The sequence below is a fragment of the Ictalurus punctatus genome, chromosome 12 (assembly GCF_001660625.3).
Source record: "Ictalurus punctatus breed USDA103 chromosome 12, Coco_2.0, whole genome shotgun sequence".
Classification (NCBI taxonomy): domain Eukaryota; kingdom Metazoa; phylum Chordata; class Actinopteri; order Siluriformes; family Ictaluridae; genus Ictalurus; species Ictalurus punctatus.
In genome coordinates, this window is record NC_030427.2 from 10519253 (window position 1) to 10537370 (window position 18118).

General features: G+C 36.2%; 2 protein-coding genes and 1 long non-coding RNA gene across 5 annotated transcripts; all 3 read left to right on the forward strand.

Moving 5' to 3' along the window:
* Nucleotides 1-948: 948 nt before the first annotated feature.
* Nucleotides 949-3707, forward strand: LOC108273147 (uncharacterized). The gene is made up of 3 exons (XR_001814258.3): nt 949-1123; nt 2480-2675; nt 2822-3707. It is a non-coding gene; the product is annotated as an uncharacterized LOC108273147 (long non-coding RNA).
* Nucleotides 3708-6145: 2438 nt separating this feature from the next.
* LOC108273142 (GTPase IMAP family member 4) lies at nt 6146-10132 on the forward strand. Of its 2 annotated transcripts, none has more exons than XM_017482186.3 (4): nt 6146-6273; nt 7813-7901; nt 8011-8775; nt 8894-10132. In XM_017482186.3, exons 2-4 carry the CDS (start codon nt 7871-7873, stop codon nt 9190-9192), a joined length of 1095 nt encoding a protein of 364 aa, XP_017337675.1. In that variant the 5' UTR covers nt 6146-6273; nt 7813-7870; the 3' UTR covers nt 9193-10132. The 2 variants fall into 2 exon arrangements, with proteins under 2 accessions (XP_017337675.1, XP_017337677.1); XM_017482188.3 differs by having other exon boundaries at nt 8918-10132.
* A 1948-nt stretch (nt 10133-12080) lies between these two features.
* On the forward strand, nt 12081-17835 carry mp17l (mpv17-like protein). Of its 2 annotated transcripts, NM_001201257.1 has the most exon segments (5): nt 12104-12607; nt 14307-14377; nt 14490-14519; nt 17069-17221; nt 17545-17835. In NM_001201257.1, coding segments are annotated over 5 exon segments (597 nt in total). In that variant the 5' UTR covers nt 12104-12312; the 3' UTR covers nt 17593-17835.
* The last annotated feature ends 283 nt before the right edge of the window (nt 17836-18118 follow it).

The window sequence follows — 18118 nt, forward strand, 5'->3', positions numbered from 1 at the left end:
GAATTATTTCCCAATAACAACGCACCTTGACATGTTTTTTTCCTCTTATATCACATATATTTGCCAACAGACTTATTAATGAATGAATTAATTGTTTATAGTCAAAAAAAAACAAAAAAGCTTGTTGAGAAAGCAGAAAGTGCAAAGTCCTCTGTCCTGGAGACGTTCCTTTGGTGGGACACTGACCATTACAAAGGGTTGACAGCTTCCAGAAATGTGTTTATAAACGTCTCCTTACAGAAAACCTTTATTATAAGATTTAGTTTGTTAATATTATGTTGCCATACAAGTCCCTTTCAATGAAGTGTCACTGACTGAGTGTCACGGGGAAACCCGGAAGCGTGCTCACACTTTGAGCTCACCCGTCGGCTTTCAGAGCGCACCACGTGCTCCAGCGCAAGGGGAAATCGTGAAATTTAACATTAATAAAGACATCAAACTAAATTGTGTTGAGAGGCTATCACATGATTTATGTAGCTATAGTTTACTATCTGGTGAATTTTTACACTTAACAGTCTCAGTAATAGTCAGCTGAGAGTCAACACCATACAGTCATACAGTCTAGGAGCTCACTTTGAGACGATTTAGACGTATCTTAAACTGCTTTCAGGGTAATATAATTAAGCAAGGTTGACAGTTTTCAGCAAAACATTCACCCCATCTCAAATACCACACAAAAACCACCCCTTTCATTGTTATTTTTCTTATAATTATTTTTAGACTGTAATGATTAAGATAGAAAAGCCTTTTAAAAATAAACACTTAGGATTTAAAAAAACAAACAAACAAAAAAACAGGGATACTCAGTGAAACTACTTCATATACATAATTTCCCTTTTTCCAGTTGGAAAGATACCAAACTGTGCTAAGCAGAAGTGACTCTGGTTTCACTATTAAACACTCACTGCCTTCAGCTACAAAGTAACGTTTAGTTTGGTTTACTTTTATGCTAATGATACTCTTTAGGACCTGGAGGAGAAACAACACATGGAGGAAGTCCCCCTGATTTCTATCGGACTAACCTAGAAGCAACAAGAAGGAAGTGCTCTGTACATTATTATGCACAAACATATAAGCACCAATAACCTACATATAGACTGAGAAGATTTCACGGCATTGCAAGGTATTCTTTCTTCTTCAAATACACACTGAATCAGCATGCATTAGAAACCCAAACCTGATTACAATTTGAGGTACAGTTTGCATTGGTTTAGTTGATTATTTTGAGCAGCAATACTTTATGACTCAGCATGTCTTTTGTTAAGTCCGGAAGTTGCAGGAAGTGTTTCAACATGCATGGAAATAAGCGTATTAGAAGTGCGTATTAAAGTGCTTCTCTGCTTTATATTTTCTTCTTCCTCTTCTTCTACTTATTATTATTAGCCTTGTGTGTGAAATAACTGAATCTCCTCATACTGCTTTCAAGCTACAACCATGAAAGTTTCAGCTTATGCTGAATTGGATTTCTTGTGGGGTTTTTTTTGTGCTGAAATTTCTTATAATGGTTTAATAGGTGAAAATCATAAAAACACTTTTACAAAAATGTAAAAATATAAATAAAAAAATTAAAAATTAAAAACCCTGAAATTTTAGAAATGGAGCATTTCAGAACCTGAGCTCTACCTACAGCAGTGCATAAACAGCTTTAAACTAATCTCTACTGCTTTTTCTCTAAGCTGTTTTCCAAAAAATTATGACAGAATGTACTGTAGCATTGCCTTTAAGAATTTGAACCTGAACGAAAAACATACACTATATAGCCAAAAGTATGTGGACACCTGACCATAACACCCATATGAGTGTCTTTCTGAAACTGTTGCCACAAAGGATGTCATTTTCTAGAATGTCTTTGCATGCTGAAGCTGAAGCATGAACATTTCCTTTCACTGGAACCAAAAGCGCCTAAATCTGTTCCAGCATGACAATATCCCTGTGTATAAAGCCATGTCCATAAAGACATGGATTGCCAAGTTGCTGAGTGCCCTCAACCCCAGTGATCAGATTTGGGATGAACTGAATGACAGCTGTGCACCAGGTCTCTTCACCCAACATCAATGCCTGACCTCTTGTTCTCTTGTGGCTGAATGGGTCATTAATCCCTACAGCCACGTGCCATAATCTAGTGGAAAGCCTTCTCAGAAGAGTGGAGGATATTGTAGTAGCAAATGATGGACTTAAAATGAATGCCCATGGTTTTGGAATGGGATGTTCAGTACTCAAGTGTCCACATACTTTTGGCATCTAGTGTATACAGATTTATGACAAGGACTACTATAAAAATAGAAAATAAATATTAGTGGTCTGTTCCCATGAATAGTCCAGAGCTCTCAACTTCCATCTGCTCTTAGTGGTTGGTGAAAATATCAGTCACACTGACTTTAATGGCTTTCAAAGCATTTCTGTTGTGCAGGACCATGCGCTTGTTCAATAATATCCCCAGTCCTCAGTGTGTTTTTATCTTTCTCTCATTTTACACAAGATCATGCGAACTTCTGGTCTCAATGCAAGCGTTCTGAAGGAGAACCCAGCAGCAGGTGGGAAAACGAGTGCAGATGTGCAGGAGCAGGATAAACGGCTGCTTCAGAAAAGTGGGAATGAATCAGTTCAGAAGGTCAAAGGAGATAAAGACGTGTCTAGGCACAGAACTGAAAGTTTCCTTGGAAAACGTCCTAATAGTAAGTGGAATTTTACTGTACAAATTTATAGTATAAGAGGTGAAGCATAGGTATGTTAGACGTATAAATTCAATTCCGAGTGTACTGAAGTGTATACATTTTCCAGTTTTATAGCTGCTGTGTTTTATGTGTCTTCATATTTCCAGTGAAAAAAGAAAACAGGGATTCTGCTGACATGAAGGATGCAGAGACTCGGACGCATCAGGATATTTTACTGAACGGAAAAAAATGATCATTTATAGCTGCCTTTGTGTAAAAGATGGAAAACAAAACAAATCCCACAAAAATGATAAAATATTTATAAAATTAGTTAAGCTAGGCTTTCCATAACACAAGGTGTTTTGAGTCCCAGTAATACAAATGATTTAATCTGGTCACTATGAGTATTTCCCCCAGATCTTATGCTTCTATTTGAATATGCTGCTCAATATGCTGCTATTGTTTTGCACTACAAAACAATATAATTATGATATATGATAGTTTCTTCCGTTCGGATCTGTTATTTCATCCATTATTTTTTTTTCCTTACCATTCTTACTCCTAGCGGTCCACAAGTTTATATTAACCACTGCTGATCTGTTGATTTCCGATCTTTTCATGTAAGATTATCCGTTCATTCTCTGATACAACCTTGCCTTTAAAAATTGTGCAGTATGCTTAATATATAAATGAAGCATATTACTGTTAATAATATTCAATGGCAATTTTATTTCTTATGGTGCATAATACAGTTGTATATGCTATAATTGGGGGGGAAGGGGAGCTGGGTAAGTTTATTATTTTCTTTTTGTTTCCTCTTATTTTTTTAAAACAGAGTTTGGTGTTTAGCCTCTGTTTTCCTACATTTCACTTTTGCACATAAAAATTTAGTTGTTACTGTATGTAAATGTGCAGAATATTTACTTAAATCACTGTGCAGCTCAGCAAGCTGTATCAGTGTTTATCCTGTACTGTAACCTTGGGCTGCTAGTGGTTGGAATGACCACTTTTGTATTTTTTTTCTGATTTTCTGAATAAAATGATGTGATTTAACTTGTCTGTTTACTCGTTTTAATAGATTTTGCCTTCGTAATAACTAACAGAAATTATACTAAGGAGTAAAACACGGCTTGTGTGCAAATGGCAAACAATAACTGACACACCAGTGTGCCAGAAATCTTTCTACATTTTATCTTTGTATGTTAATGATACAGACTCTAAATTAAAATGTCTCTTGGAAAAGATTTTTCAATTTTGCTTATTTCAGGCGCACGGTGGCTTAGCGGTTAGCACGTTAGCACATTTTCCTCACACCTCCAGGGTCGGGGGTTCGATTCCCACCATGGCCCTGTGTATGCGGAGTTTGCATGTTCTCCCTGTGCTGCGGGGGTTTCCTCCGGGTACTCCGGTTTCCTCCCCCAGTCCAAAGACATGCGTGGTAGGTTGATTGGCATGTCCAAATTGTCCGCAATGTGTATGCGAGTGTGCCCTGTCCAGGGTGTACCCTGCCTTGTGCCTGATGCTCCCTGGGATAGGCTCCAGGTTCCCCCGTGACCCTGAAAAGGATAAAGTGGTATGATGGATGGATTTTGTTTATTTCATTTTTGCTTATCCAATTGGAGCTGTTGATTCTTGAACTTTGTACTTTGGTGTAACATCCTCACATTTCACAACATTCAAATAAGGAACAGAGTATCCTTAAATGTAAAGTAAAAATCACTGGCCTTTCAGATTCTTTTCACTGCCATCATATAACCATGGCAACTACATTCTTGCCGCATTCCACATTTCTCTGACCTTGTAGGTTCTTTTGAGTATAGCAAATGGAGACAGAGCAAAGGGGGAATAAATAAAGATATACACTAGGTGGCAGAAGGACTCTTTTCCCATGTGAACTTAATTGTCCTCCACCTGTCACATGATCACTTTTACAAGTTTGAACACACCTTTGACACAACTGGTTTGTTCAGTCATATCAGTGCATGGACTGTTTTATTCTTCATGAATCCATTACCTACAGTACTGCGCAAAAGTCCTATGCACCCTATTTTTTTTAGTACAAACTTTGTTATAGATTTTTATTTTATGACTTCTACATTATCGAGTCAGTACAAAAACATTTTAGATTCCCAAACCCTAGTTTTCCAGTACAAAATTAAATGTTACAACAAAATGTTTGTATGTCAGTAAAGAAGGCAATATATTATGTAAGAGACACTTTTCCCACAAAAAAAAAAAACATAATGAAGGCTGCTGGGTTTTGCTGCAAAAATAAGAAGCATGTGCAAAAGTCAAAGTCTCCAGAAAAACTGGTTCTGCAAGATGCTCAGTAAAACTTACAGCTCATTTCCTTATATAACTACACAAATCGTACTGGATACTACTAATAAAATCTTTTGAAGCAAATGATTGTCACACCAAATATCGGCTCGGTTTCATTTATTACTGTTTAAAGTATTTTTTTTTTTTAAATTTCATTATTGCTGAAGGCATCTTTGCTCTACAACATTTCTCTGCATGTGCCTAAGACTACTGCAAAGTACTGTGTGAGATTTACATGCACATCAGCTTGCTTCCTGCTGCTCACTATTGAAGCTGATTGCACATGGCAAAGTCAGAAACCACAATACAAACACAATCTGTGTTTTATTCCTTATTTAACTTTTAAGTAAAAACAAAGTAACACTTAATTCATTAGTAATAAGTTACTATGTGCTTCAGTTTACACAGTAACGCCTCACTCATTATTAATGTGTTTCACTTTCTTACAAAGTTGTCATCATGATAGCCAAATGGTGCTCATAACACATTTATTGCCTATATATTAAGGTGACATGTGAAGTAACATTCAATATACATTCATTATTTATTATGGATATAATTTGAGCTGTCACAATGCTGTTATTAAAGCTGTGGAAACCATTTAAAACTTACATTGAGAAAACTTCCTGCTTAGTCCCTGCTTCATCACTTATTAACTATGAAACATGATTATAAATTGTTACCGACAATCAATTATTTACAGATTTCTACTGCTGCTTCTCTTGCTGCTGAGTGAATCACTCTCAAAAGAAATGTATATGTGGAGTTGAGTATCTTTAGCTTAGGTTTATATAAACAACTGTACAAACAGTAACATATTAGACCGAACATATTAACAGAAACCTGGGAATTGTTTTGTAGTTGGATCTGCTGTTATAGGAAATTAACCACCTTCTGACTAAGCAATAGCACTGTGGTATAGATGCATTTTAAACAAAGAAATAAATACAATAATATTCTTATGAAAGGACATGTATACAGTATTTTGTTGGGCAAATATATAGTTGTACACAATATTTCATAATGATTATGATAACATATCTTATTTTAAGAAGTATTATAATCCAACCCACAGGCCTAGCAGTCACTGTGTGAACTAAGGTAAACTTTACACTACTGTAAAGTCGTATGATCAAACGTCATCATTTTGTACTCTGGTATGTTAGTGAAAAGTATACGCCCTCAGTGGCCTGGTAGAGAACCTGGCTTACTGAAGCTATATCAACTGTACAGATCAGTACAACCTACAACTGTACAGTCAATAATAACCTACGTGACAACAGATCATAAAAATAATGTAAGTCATTTCTTCTCTTCTCTTCTCTTTTATTATGTAACACAATATAGTTATTTCTTGATTAAATATCAAGGTATACAGTTCAGAAATCAAGCTTCTAGTTTCAGTTTGCACGTATGGTAGCATTAGCAATAGCATTTCCTTGCGTAGTTATGCTAGGAGTTACAAAACAAATATTTCAAACTAAAACTAGTTTCGTTTAAAACTTAAGAACACAAGAACTTCTATTAGACTGCTGGAAAAGCAGCCCAGGTAAGTGTGCAAGAATATTAGACAGGTTCGTAGTTTTAATGTGTTTACTACTGATCTAAAATGGGATGTAATAAAATAAGGAACAATGAGGAAAAAAACACGGTGGCGCATCGCTGTTATAAAAATGTTACCTGTAGGCTCATATGATGGAATAAACTTTCTTTGTGTATTAATATGAACAACAGTGCCTATTTGTTGTTGTTTTTTTTTTAAAATATAGTAGGAGTTTAAGCAATTAAACTATTATATAGCTATTAAGTAGCAATCCCTGACAAATGACAGCCAGAAATCCATTTTATGTTGTAGCTCTTTTCATTATACTCTGTCTACTAATACTACTAATACTAATACTGTGTACTCTGTACACTGGTGTGTAGGAGTAGAGTGTACAGTGGCTTGTATTCACCACCCTTGTACTCTTCCCATGTTTCTAGTGTTACAAACTGAAACTGGATGAAATGGACTTAATTTGGATGTTATATTATGACTCTATAAACAATAACCCAAAATACTGACATAATATAGTTGTAGTTTGCTAAATTATGACCAAAATATAGTTGAAAAATTATTTACAAATAAAAATGGAAGCATTCGCCCCATCGCTGTGGAAACCGATATATTAGTCCTGGTGCAACCAGTGGATATCTGAAGTCACACTGTTAGTTCAATGAAGTTGAGAACACCATTTCCACAGTGAAGCATGGTGTTAGTAGCAACATGTTAAGCATTACTCTTGGCTGATTCTCTGACTAATGTCCTCCTTACATGGACACTGACTTTTGGGGGACAGTCTGCTCTAGGCAGTCATGGCAGTACCATATGATTTCCATTATATAATTATAATGACTGTAATAGTGTCCTGTCAGATGTTTTGGATATTTTTTCTAAGCAAACCTTCACTGATACTTTCCCAAAACTTTGTCCTGGTCATATTTTTTAGCTCCTTAATCTTCATGATGATATTTGAGGTATGTTCCATATGTCATACTCCATTCAACTCATTATGTGACTTTGGATGGTAAACTCCCCCAAACTCATACACTTCAATATTACGAGCTATTGTGTGTTAGGTCATGACATGAAGTCCCAGTCAAGTTTATTTCAGCTCCAGGTTGTAACACTACAATAAGTGGAAAAGATAAACAGGGTGAACAGGTGTTCTGTCAACTAATTTGTATACGTTGGAATTTTTCATAATTGTCCTAGTTACATTTGGGCTGACTTGCTGTGTTTTATTTCTATTCAACAATTCCTTCAACAATTCTCAAATAATAATATTTCTGACAGAAATTCAAAGTGAAAGGTTCATGGCAGCTGGATAAATTTCAACAGCTTTAATACAGCCATGGCAAGTGGATCCTCACCAACATCTCCAGGTTAGATATCTATCAAAATATTTTGTTTCTCTTCTCCATAAGGATATTTGCACATCGAGACAAAGTGTATCATCCATAATGTCTGTTGTTTTTTTTTGTCTCACTGAAGGAGGTCCACCTATTCTGTCAGACCGCAGGATTGTACTGCTGGGAAAAGCTGGAGCTGGAAAGAACAAAGTAGCCAGAGTCATCCTGGGTGACATAAAGCTGAATGAAGAGAGTGAAGAGTGCTTTTTATATGAAGGTGAACAGGCAGGAAAGAGGACCTGCATAGTGAACACACCAGGATGGGACCGAGTTTCTATAGAGTGCACTGCAACGAAAATTAAAAATGAAATCGCCCGAAGTGTGACACTTTGTCCTCCAGGTCCCCATGCTCTGATTCTGGTGTTTCCTGTAAACACTGGTGACGTTCCATCTGTAAATGAGTTTAAATCAGCAAGTCATCACATGGAGCTGCTCTCTGAGAGAGTCTGGAATCACACTATAGTGCTTTTCTTGTGTGATGGAGATGTGGAGGAATCCACAATCACAGAACACATTCATAAAGCAGAAAAACTACTGGAAAAGTGCAGAGGCAGATATTATGTTATGCAGCACAGTGAATCTGAAACCCAGGTCCATGGACTCCTTAATGAGATAGACAGCATGGTGCAAGAAAATCTGGGTGATTTCTTCCTGCCACAGGTTTACTATGAAGTGATACAGAGCAAATTGACACAGAATGCCAGTGAGTTGAAAAAGCAATATGAGGACAGAGAGGAAAAACTGAAAGAAGGATACCAGAAAAGACTTAGTGTGTATAAAAAACAGGTTGAGGAAGAAACTTCACTTAAGCAGAGACGTGGAAGTATCCAGGGACCTCGTCCATCTCGTAAGTATAATTCTGTCAATGCAAGACCATTATATTATATCAAATTACATCTGTGCACAGCCACTGTATTTCACTGGTCCAGTTCAGCTGATTTTCTTGTCTGTTTAAATTTTTGCAGTCAGTGAAGACAAAAACCAGCCAGTGGATATTGATGCCATCAAGAGCAAGTATCGGGATGAGCTTCAGGCACTTGCAAAATATTACTTCAAACCTATGTGCCTGCTGGTGTTGGCTGTGATTGGTGCTCTTATCGGATCAGTGGTTGGATCTAATTATGGAGTGGTGGGCGCTGGTGCTGGGATCGTCATTGGAATCATAATAACAATTCCACTGGCTTTATGGCTGATTAATGCTGCAAGCCTAGCACGACAGAGTTCAACTCTTCTGGAAGAAAAAAAATCTGAACACACTGATTAACCCCTTCAACTGTGAGATATAAAATTGCGTGCAAAAACTGTATACCATTAGGACAAAATGGAGGTGCCCAAAAGAGGGAATAAAACATAAGGGGCATTTGTAGAAAAAATAAAATCAATGATGTGGTGTGAAGCAGCCCAGTGCGAAGCACAGTTCCTGTTATGACTCCAAAGTCCTTTAATTTTTAATTATCAAAGGACATCATACTTTTATCCATTTATAGTTACATTTGATATGTGGAGAATGACATGTGGAGATAGTTGTCACATGCAGAGAGCGACCAGCACTTGCCAGATATTCCTGCAGCTCCTTTAATGTTGCTGTAGGTCTCCTGGCATCCTCACTGATATGTTTTCTTCTTGCACTTTTGTCTATTATATATATGTATATATCTTTATATATAAACTTGAATATAATGAATAGCATATACAGACCCTGGCTTTGATCTGTTCAATCTGTTGCCCTCAGGGAGACGTTACAGGTGGATCAAAACAAGGACTAGTAGATTTAAGAATAGTTTCTTCCCAAAAGCTATTACCATGATAAACAAACACATGTACTGAGTCCACAGCATATGTATATATTGTCTCAAACTGTGCATTTCATAGTACCTCCGCCATCCACCCTAATATCTATCTATCGTGCATATATCTTGCATATATTGTATATCTTGTTTATTTATTTTGTTTATTTAGCTTGTTTATTTATCTGTGTATTATCTGTTTATTCTTCTTGTGTATTGAATGTATATGTTTGCACGGAACAAAAAGGAGTGGCTCTTAATTTCATTGTACATATGTATAGTGACAATAAAAAGGCATTCATTCAGCATATACAGACATTTATGCACCCGTAATCTTTCATGACTCATTTTGATGACTCATTCACTCTGTTTTTAGTATTTAAATTTGTTTTTGTACAATAAACTTTGACATATTTATATTGTGTTTTTTTCAAGGTTGCTTTAACTTTTTTTGCTCTCTTTTCCAAACTACTACATGCCCTGTGAACCTTTCTGGCAAGATTTCTAGAAAAGAAAAGAAAAAACTAAAACTAAACAAAACAATACATAAAAAAAAATAACAGTGCACAGTGCACCTCTTGTTCACATCTGCATTTGTTTCTTATTAGTCTACCAATATGTAAAAAAAAAAAAAAGTATGGCACAAAATGTAAATGTCTATAATTATCATTACAATTTTAATAACTATTCATTTGTCACTTAAATTAAAACAACAACAAAAAAAATTCACAAGGAAAAAAGTATGCAGTTGCATCACAGAAGTGATGATAACCTCAAAATAGTGCACATTTATGAACCTTCATATAAATTATTTTAAACATTTCAAACATTTCCACAGCAGAGATACCTATTATTTTTTGTACTATTCACTTGTAATTGATTTTGAATATGTATTAAACAAATGTGCTGTAATCAACACAACATAGAGTTGTAATGGCTTGTAGGGAATAGTGAAGTTCACAGAGTCTCTCTAGACAAAATCACCAGTGACATCTAGGGGACAGATTTGGGAGCAGCACAAACTGAAAGTACATACACTGCATTAAATTCCTGAGCAATTCAATGGGCATTTAAATTAAATTTAAACTATAAATATAAAATAAGATTCTTCAGAATGTACAGTGAAAACATGTTTACAGTAAAGTACTGTAATATCTTAGTATAAAATAACACATAATCCAGTGCATTTACTCATTTGGCTGATGCTTTTAAAAGACAGAGACTTACAACTGATGCAGGATACATCTGAGCTGAAGGATCTTATCTCATGACCCAACCATGGCAGATTGGCAAGGCTGGGATTCAAACCTACAATCTTCTGATGTGTGACCCAAAGCCTTAACCACTGAATTACCACAACTATCTCGACTAGCTCGCACTGATTCAACCACTTCTACCAATTAATTAACTCGCACTGAATTGAATCAATATTTTATACTATGTAAGATATTATAATACTTTGCTGTAAACATATTTGACATTTGTTTACTGTCCATTTTTACAGAACTTGTGTTTACTAATCCTGTTGCCAGCAAATTACCGTAAAAATTTACAGTAACTTTTTTTAGTGTCTGTATCAATCAAATGGGCTCAGTTTAGCTTTCAATAATTTCAGATTGGCATTTGATCAAGTTCATCAACGTCGAAAAAGAAAACTATCAAGAATCGTGCCAATTCATCATCTGCAGTGACCATCTCATGCTACACAATGTTGTTAGCACTATAGTACTATCCATGTGTGTTTGAGGATGGATAAGACTGCAGTGTTGGCCTTGAAGGTTGGTGCCCTGGCCCTACCTCAGTAAAATGTTTCAATTTGCTGGAGCATGCAAATATCGTATAAAATGCCATGTCTCCTAATTTAAACAAAAAAAAAAAAAAATAACTTTTTAAGGTTAATATTATACTGGCTAGTCAGCTTGTTTCTTTGCTAATGCCAGAGTAGACTGGTTTTGACTTCTTAACTGAATAGGGAGCAATCCAAATTCTAGCTATAGTTAAATGTTAGTTATTTACATATTCGACTTCTGATTAATTCATTATCAGCCTACATCCATACAGAGACTGAATGATGATTTTTTGTGGTTGTTTTGTCTTAATTAGTAATAAAAGTTACTTTTCAAATGAAAACATCACAAAAACAGAATTTCATCAGTTTAAAACATTTACCACTGTACTTGAGTGCTTTAAAAATTATATATATTTCTTTTACTATCACATGATTACATTTCCTCTTTTAACTGCGCAGCTTGACACATGATTTTGACACATGATTCACAGTTTCACTTTTTCGGACTTTTTCCTCCCCTTACAACATATCATTCATTCCTCATGGACTTCCTAGTCTCCCCGAGAGTGACGCGCATGCGCGCTGTGAATCGCTGTAGAACAGGTAGTGAAACCGGCTTTGAAGTTCAGCTCCGTCTCACAGAGCTGTTTAACTCCGATTACTCCGTGTTAAGGCTCCTTTCGTTGATTCAGAGAACGTAATCACGGGCTTAGGAATGTGGGTTTTTCTGTCAGTGTGAACTGAGACTGAAGGGTCATTAGGAGCAGGTGTTGATCAGTGAAAACAGCGCTTTTCTGTGTGGGTAAAAATGAACCCCATCAGGAGGTATCCGTGGCTGACTAACGTGACTCTGTACTCGGGGCTGTACGCTGGCGGGGACTTGATGCAGCAGTATTTATCCAACAAGAAAGATGGCAAGATCGACTGGAGGCGTACGAGAAACGTCGCGGTCGTCGCTTTCTGCTTTAATGGCAACTTCAACTTTTTCTGGATGCGCTTCTTGGAGCGCAGACTTCCGGGAAGTTCTGTGAGCACCGTGTTGCGCAAACTCGCCATGGATCAGACCATATCCTTACCTCTGGCCATAAGCGCCTTCTACACAGGTTAGATCAATTTCACTACTACTACCACCACTTTTACTAGTACTACTACTGCTACTAGATGGATAGACAGATACACAGCAAAAATCCACAGTGTTGATTTAATGGGAATGGGATGTTCAGTGTCCACATACTTTTGGCATGATTTTTGCTGTCTGTCTACCTATTAGTGTTGGCTCTTGGGCTACTCCTCTGTCTATTCTTCTGATTCCCTGGTCAGAAATCTTCCGAGGAGCTCCTGTGCGTGGCCGGTTGATGACAGAGTGATGTCGCTTCCACTTGTGGATAATGGCCCCAATGGTGCTTACTGGAAGATTCAGAAGTTTTGAAATACGTCTGTATCCGATTCAATCAATATGTTTTGCAACAATAAGGTCGCGAAGGTCTTGAGAGAGCTCTTTGCTTTTACCCATCATGAGATGTTTCTTGTGTGACACCTTGGTAACGAAAAGCCTTTTTATAGACCATCAATTTATTAACCCAGCTGATATTAATTTACACTGATAGGGGGTATAATTACTTACGGATTTCAGCTGGTTCCTTGCCTTACCTTGCCTTGGAGAACTGCTTTCTCTTAGCGTATTTCACCCACTGTACATTTCTATATTATGAACATTTCATATATATATATATATATATATATATATATATATATATATATATATATATATATATAAAACAAATAAATACAGTGTTCAGTGGTATTGAAATGGGGTGTAAACATTGTAAACTACTTCAGCTAGTACTACTACTACTACTACTGGTAAGGTAAGATAAGATGTGCCTTTATTGATCCCCCGTGGGGGAAATTCATTTGACATAGCAGCACAAGTAGGAAAAAAGAAATTCTATAAATTCCTACACAATAGAAATAATTGAAACGATAGAAATTATAATACTACTACTATTAATACTAGTAAAAAAATACTACTACTTCTACTGGTACTACTACCACCTGAATGGGATGCCAGTCCACCACGAGGCATCAAAGACACTTATTCACACTTGGGGCAAGTTAGAGTAGCCAGTCCACATCCCAACATGATTTTGAAAGATGTGAGGAAACCGGAGATCCCAGAGGAAACCCACACCACAGACACAGGGAGAATATAGAGAACATGAGAAAATCAAGTCAGACAGAAGCCTGAGATCAGGATTGAACCAGGGACCCTGGAGTTGTGAAGTGGCAGTGCCATTATTATTATTATTATTATTATTAGTAGTAGTAGTAGCAGTAGTAGAGGTAGTAGTAGTAGTATATACCCACTAGCCACTTTATCAGACTCACACTATAGCTGCATATTGTTGGTGTACAGTTGTTATTGACTGTAGTCCACATGTTTCAATACACACTTTGTCAGTCACTCCATGGAGACATTAGATGACCTCGATGCAAATACTAATAAATAGTTTGTCTGCAGTATGTTTCAGCATCATATTAATGCACTTAATATGAACTACAAAAGTAAATGCAAATGTCTAAAAAAAAATGAAAATGAGTGTCATTTAATACTAAAGTCAATCGTGTTTATTGTACCTTGTATTCTGAGTGTTGGCTGTGAACTCTAAACACTATGTAGAGTGTGTGTTGAAAACCACTTCACACCAGGATTACAGCATCTCAGCATAATAATGCACTTTCTAGAACGTTTCATATAAAACAGTGTTGTTGAGTTTAAAGAATTATTACTCATGATTTCAGGTTTGAGCCTTTTAGAGGGTAAAGATGACATACTGGAGGACTGGAGAAACAAGTTTCTAAACACATACACAGTAAGTATATTTAATTGACTGATAAAATTGAAAGAAGTGCAAGATGTAAACATTGAAAACTGACTTTTTGAATTCCATGATGTTTAAAACCTCATGTCATGATTTCTTGCAGACAGGACTTATGTTCTGGCCATTTGCACAGGTAAAGTTTGATCTTAATCATTACTCTAAAAAAGCAACACCCTGTCACTGTTTCTGTCTGTTTTGAATAATGTCTCGTTTAGATAGAAACGCACCGTTTGCCCTTTAACATTGCCTTAGGGGTTTTACTAGACAGCTGTATTACATCAGCATGTCAAATTCAGCAGTTCTGCAGTTTTATTAAAGCATTCCTGTTCAGTGTTGGAATTTCCCTTCTCTGTCACCAAACCTTTAAGCCTTTTAGGCTTGAAGTGATGTTTGTTAGTGCCAGATGAACACAAAACTCATTTTGTATTTCAGTACTGTTTTATAGATTCCCATAAGCAATTCCCCAATTTCAACCGAAGATCTGTTGCTGTAATTTATTAGCTCAAATTAAGTTTCTTATATGAGTTGTATATATGAGTTCCTTTGGGAGTCAGAGGAAGTCTTGAAATGAATTTGCATTTGAATTTGCTTAAGAATATAAGCAAGGGGGGTGCACGGTGGCTTAGTGGTTAGCACGTTTGCCTCACACCCCCAGGGGCCGGGGTTCGATTCCCGTGTGTGTGGAGTTTGCATGTTCTCCCCGTGCTGCGGGGGTTTCCTCCGGGTGCTCTGGTTTCCTCCCCCAGTCCAAAGACATGCATGGTAGGCTGATTGGCGTGTTTAAAGTGTCCGTAGTGTATGAATGGGGGTGTGATTGTGCCCTCCGATGGACTGGCTGGGTGTACCCCGCCTTGTGCCCGATGCTTCCTGGGATAGGCTCCAGGTTCCCCCCGCAACCCTGAAAAGGAGTAAGCGGTTGAAGATGGATGGATGGATGGAACATAAGCAAGGGCCAAAAAGAGCCTTAAAATTTCAAAAATATATTACATTAGAAGTTGGGCTATATTTATGTGTGAGCATGGGAAATAGATTGTACCAGTGGTAAAATTATGAATAAAGACAGATGCTAAAGTTTTATACTAGAAAAAACATTATAAAATATACCACACCACAAAAATCCATATAAAACAGTCACTTAGCTATCTTAATAATATAACAGCTTATTTAACATGCCATAACATAATTAAATCTTAAGTAAATCCCCTAATATTAAATATAAAATTTACTGACTCATGAACGTCTGACATATTTTCCTGGATAATGCTGGTTATGCCATAGCACTACTGAATTCTCGATTCTGATTGGTTTGAAGATGTTGATGAATTTTCTGGTTTCTCAATAACATGAGCTGCTAAGTCATAATATCATTAATGTTAAATTAAAAACGGATAGAAATTACAACGTGTCATCTTTAATAAATACATTTTTTAAATCATTGGTTAAATTCTGTGGTGTAAGAGGAATAAAACACTTCAGGACTGAGCTGTTATTGGAAAAGGATCAACTTCAGGTGGTGTGATCAAAATCACACCACCCCATTGTTGATTATTTTCCTATAACCTCATGTCCTGTCATGTTTTATTCTTTACTTAGCCACAGAGTCTACAGATATTGTTGTGCTTTTGTGTGATTTATTTGCCATTTCTAATGACTGTACTGCACAGCAGCCACTCCTCTGATCTAACAAAAGCAGGCGTTTTTTACATAACCACCTTCTCTCTAGGTTTACACACACTTTAGTTGTTGGTTTGACACAAATCAATGCAGCTTCTTGTGTAAGTTTCTACTATAAGTTTCTACTATTCATGTGTAAGTTTCTACTATAAGTTTCTACTATTCATGTGTAAGTTTCTACTATAAGTTTCTACTATTCATGTGTAAGTTTCTACTATAAGTTTCTACTATTCATGTGTAAGTTTCTATATAAAACTATATAGTGGGGTCCACAATGCACTTCTATTTTGCATTCTTTTCTAATTTAATACTTTTCATTTTCATTACAAATGATATTATCAGCAATAACTTGAGTGAAAAGTAGAACTCTTTGGTACGTCCCCCTTCTGCTTTAATGACAGTGTGCACTTGAGCCACAAGTTTGTATAAAACCTGAAAATCCATGAAAGATCAAATCCATTGGAGTGTCGTCTGAATACATTCTTCAATGGAAGAGAAAATCTGGAAAATCCGACCTTTGGTTCAATTAACGTGGTCAATAGCCCAAATCTGTTTAAATTTAAATAGCGACTTTGTGCAGAATCTTATTAAAAATCCAAGATGCAGAACACTTCCTTTCTTTGTTTTCATTTTTTCAGAATTGTAAACAATTCTTTATTTCACATTTTAAATGAGGAATTCCCTACATGCTCAGTGTGGAGCCCACTGTATATTTTATAGAAGTAATATAATGTCAATAATCTAAATCTATTTCTTTTTAAACTTCGGGATATAGCATTTGCACATTTGCACCCCCCCCCCTCCCCCCAATTGAAGTCACTTAATGTACATTGTTCTCACAGGCAAGATTGAGTATGTTTAGACTGAAACATATGCTCTCAGCGGTTCAAGGAGGGCATGATGTATAAGCACAAAAAGCAGCACTGAATGATGAATTAACAGGAAATATACTTGTGTACAGAATGGTTATTGGAAAAAAAAAAAAAATTTGTCCACTCTTATTCCCAGTGCCTGAACTTTGCCCTGGTGCCCTTGTACTTGCGAACTACCTTCACTGGCTGCTGTGCTTTTGCCTGGGCTACATTCCTCTGCTTCTCACGCCAGTGTGGAGACGGGACCCTGAAGGCAGCTTTGAACTGGATACGCCAACTGAACAGTGAGGTGAAGGTGAAGATTCAGGAATCTAGTAAGAGCAAGTGACTCTGTGAACACACTGCAAGAAAGGTGTGTGTGTATATATATATATATATATATATATATATATATATATATATATATATATATATATATATATATATATATATATATATATATATACTGGATGTCTGTAACAAACAGTGAAGAGTTCAAATGTTACAATAGTTACAATAGTTCTCAAATGGTACAATAGTCATTTGCTTGTAGGTTTTTCTAATGGATACATCAGCTTTTAAGATGTTTTCTAATGTCAAAGTCTATGAAATTTTTATTATTTTACCTCTCAGGCAGGAGACTACTACTACAACTACGACTACTACTATGTTACAATGTAGTATGTTACTACTGATTGTATGTAAAATGTACCAGGCCTATATTAACTGCAAAATATGAAAATAATAATGTATCTGTATTAATATTACATATATGTTATGTTTAGAGCAAAACTTGTATTTAAACAAACGATTCATTCTGGATCATGTGCTGTTGTTTGCATTTGGTGACAATTTCTGCTTAATGGGTACTGAGTAGTTGCATTGAGTGTACTTCATAATAAAGGGACATGACTGACATCCAAACCGTGTTTGTGTCTGGAGATAAACTGATAAGCTTCTGATAACATCAAGAATAATGGTGTGGTTTGTAATGTTTTTAGACTTGTGACAATTATCTATTTAGAAGACAACTTCACTTAGCAAGCAACAGGGGGCTTGTTTGCCAAATATATATATAAAAAAAAAAACCAGATACATTTTATCATGGTGTATAGTCTAAATAGGACATATAACTGAGCAACAACAACAACAACAACAACAACAACAACAACAACAATAATAATAATAATAATAATAATAATAATAA

Bases quoted from the DNA above. Each gene is read 5' to 3' on its own strand.
- LOC108273142 (XM_017482186.3), top strand. From the start codon at position 7,871: ATGGCAAGTGGATCCTCACCAACATCTCCAG. The intron at 7,902-8,010 runs GTTAGATATCTA...GTCTCACTGAAG, and splicing joins ATCCTCACCAACATCTCCAG to GAGGTCCACCTATTCTGTCA. The intron at 8,776-8,893 runs GTAAGTATAATT...AAATTTTTGCAG, and splicing joins CCAGGGACCTCGTCCATCTC to TCAGTGAAGACAAAAACCAG.
- mp17l (XM_053683893.1), top strand. From the start codon at position 12,313: ATGAACCCCATCAGGAGGTATCCGTGGCTGACTAACGTGACTCTGTAC. The intron at 12,608-14,306 runs GTTAGATCAATT...TCATGATTTCAG, and splicing joins CATAAGCGCCTTCTACACAG to GTTTGAGCCTTTTAGAGGGT. The intron at 14,378-14,489 runs GTAAGTATATTT...GATTTCTTGCAG, and splicing joins AGTTTCTAAACACATACACA to ACAGGACTTATGTTCTGGCC.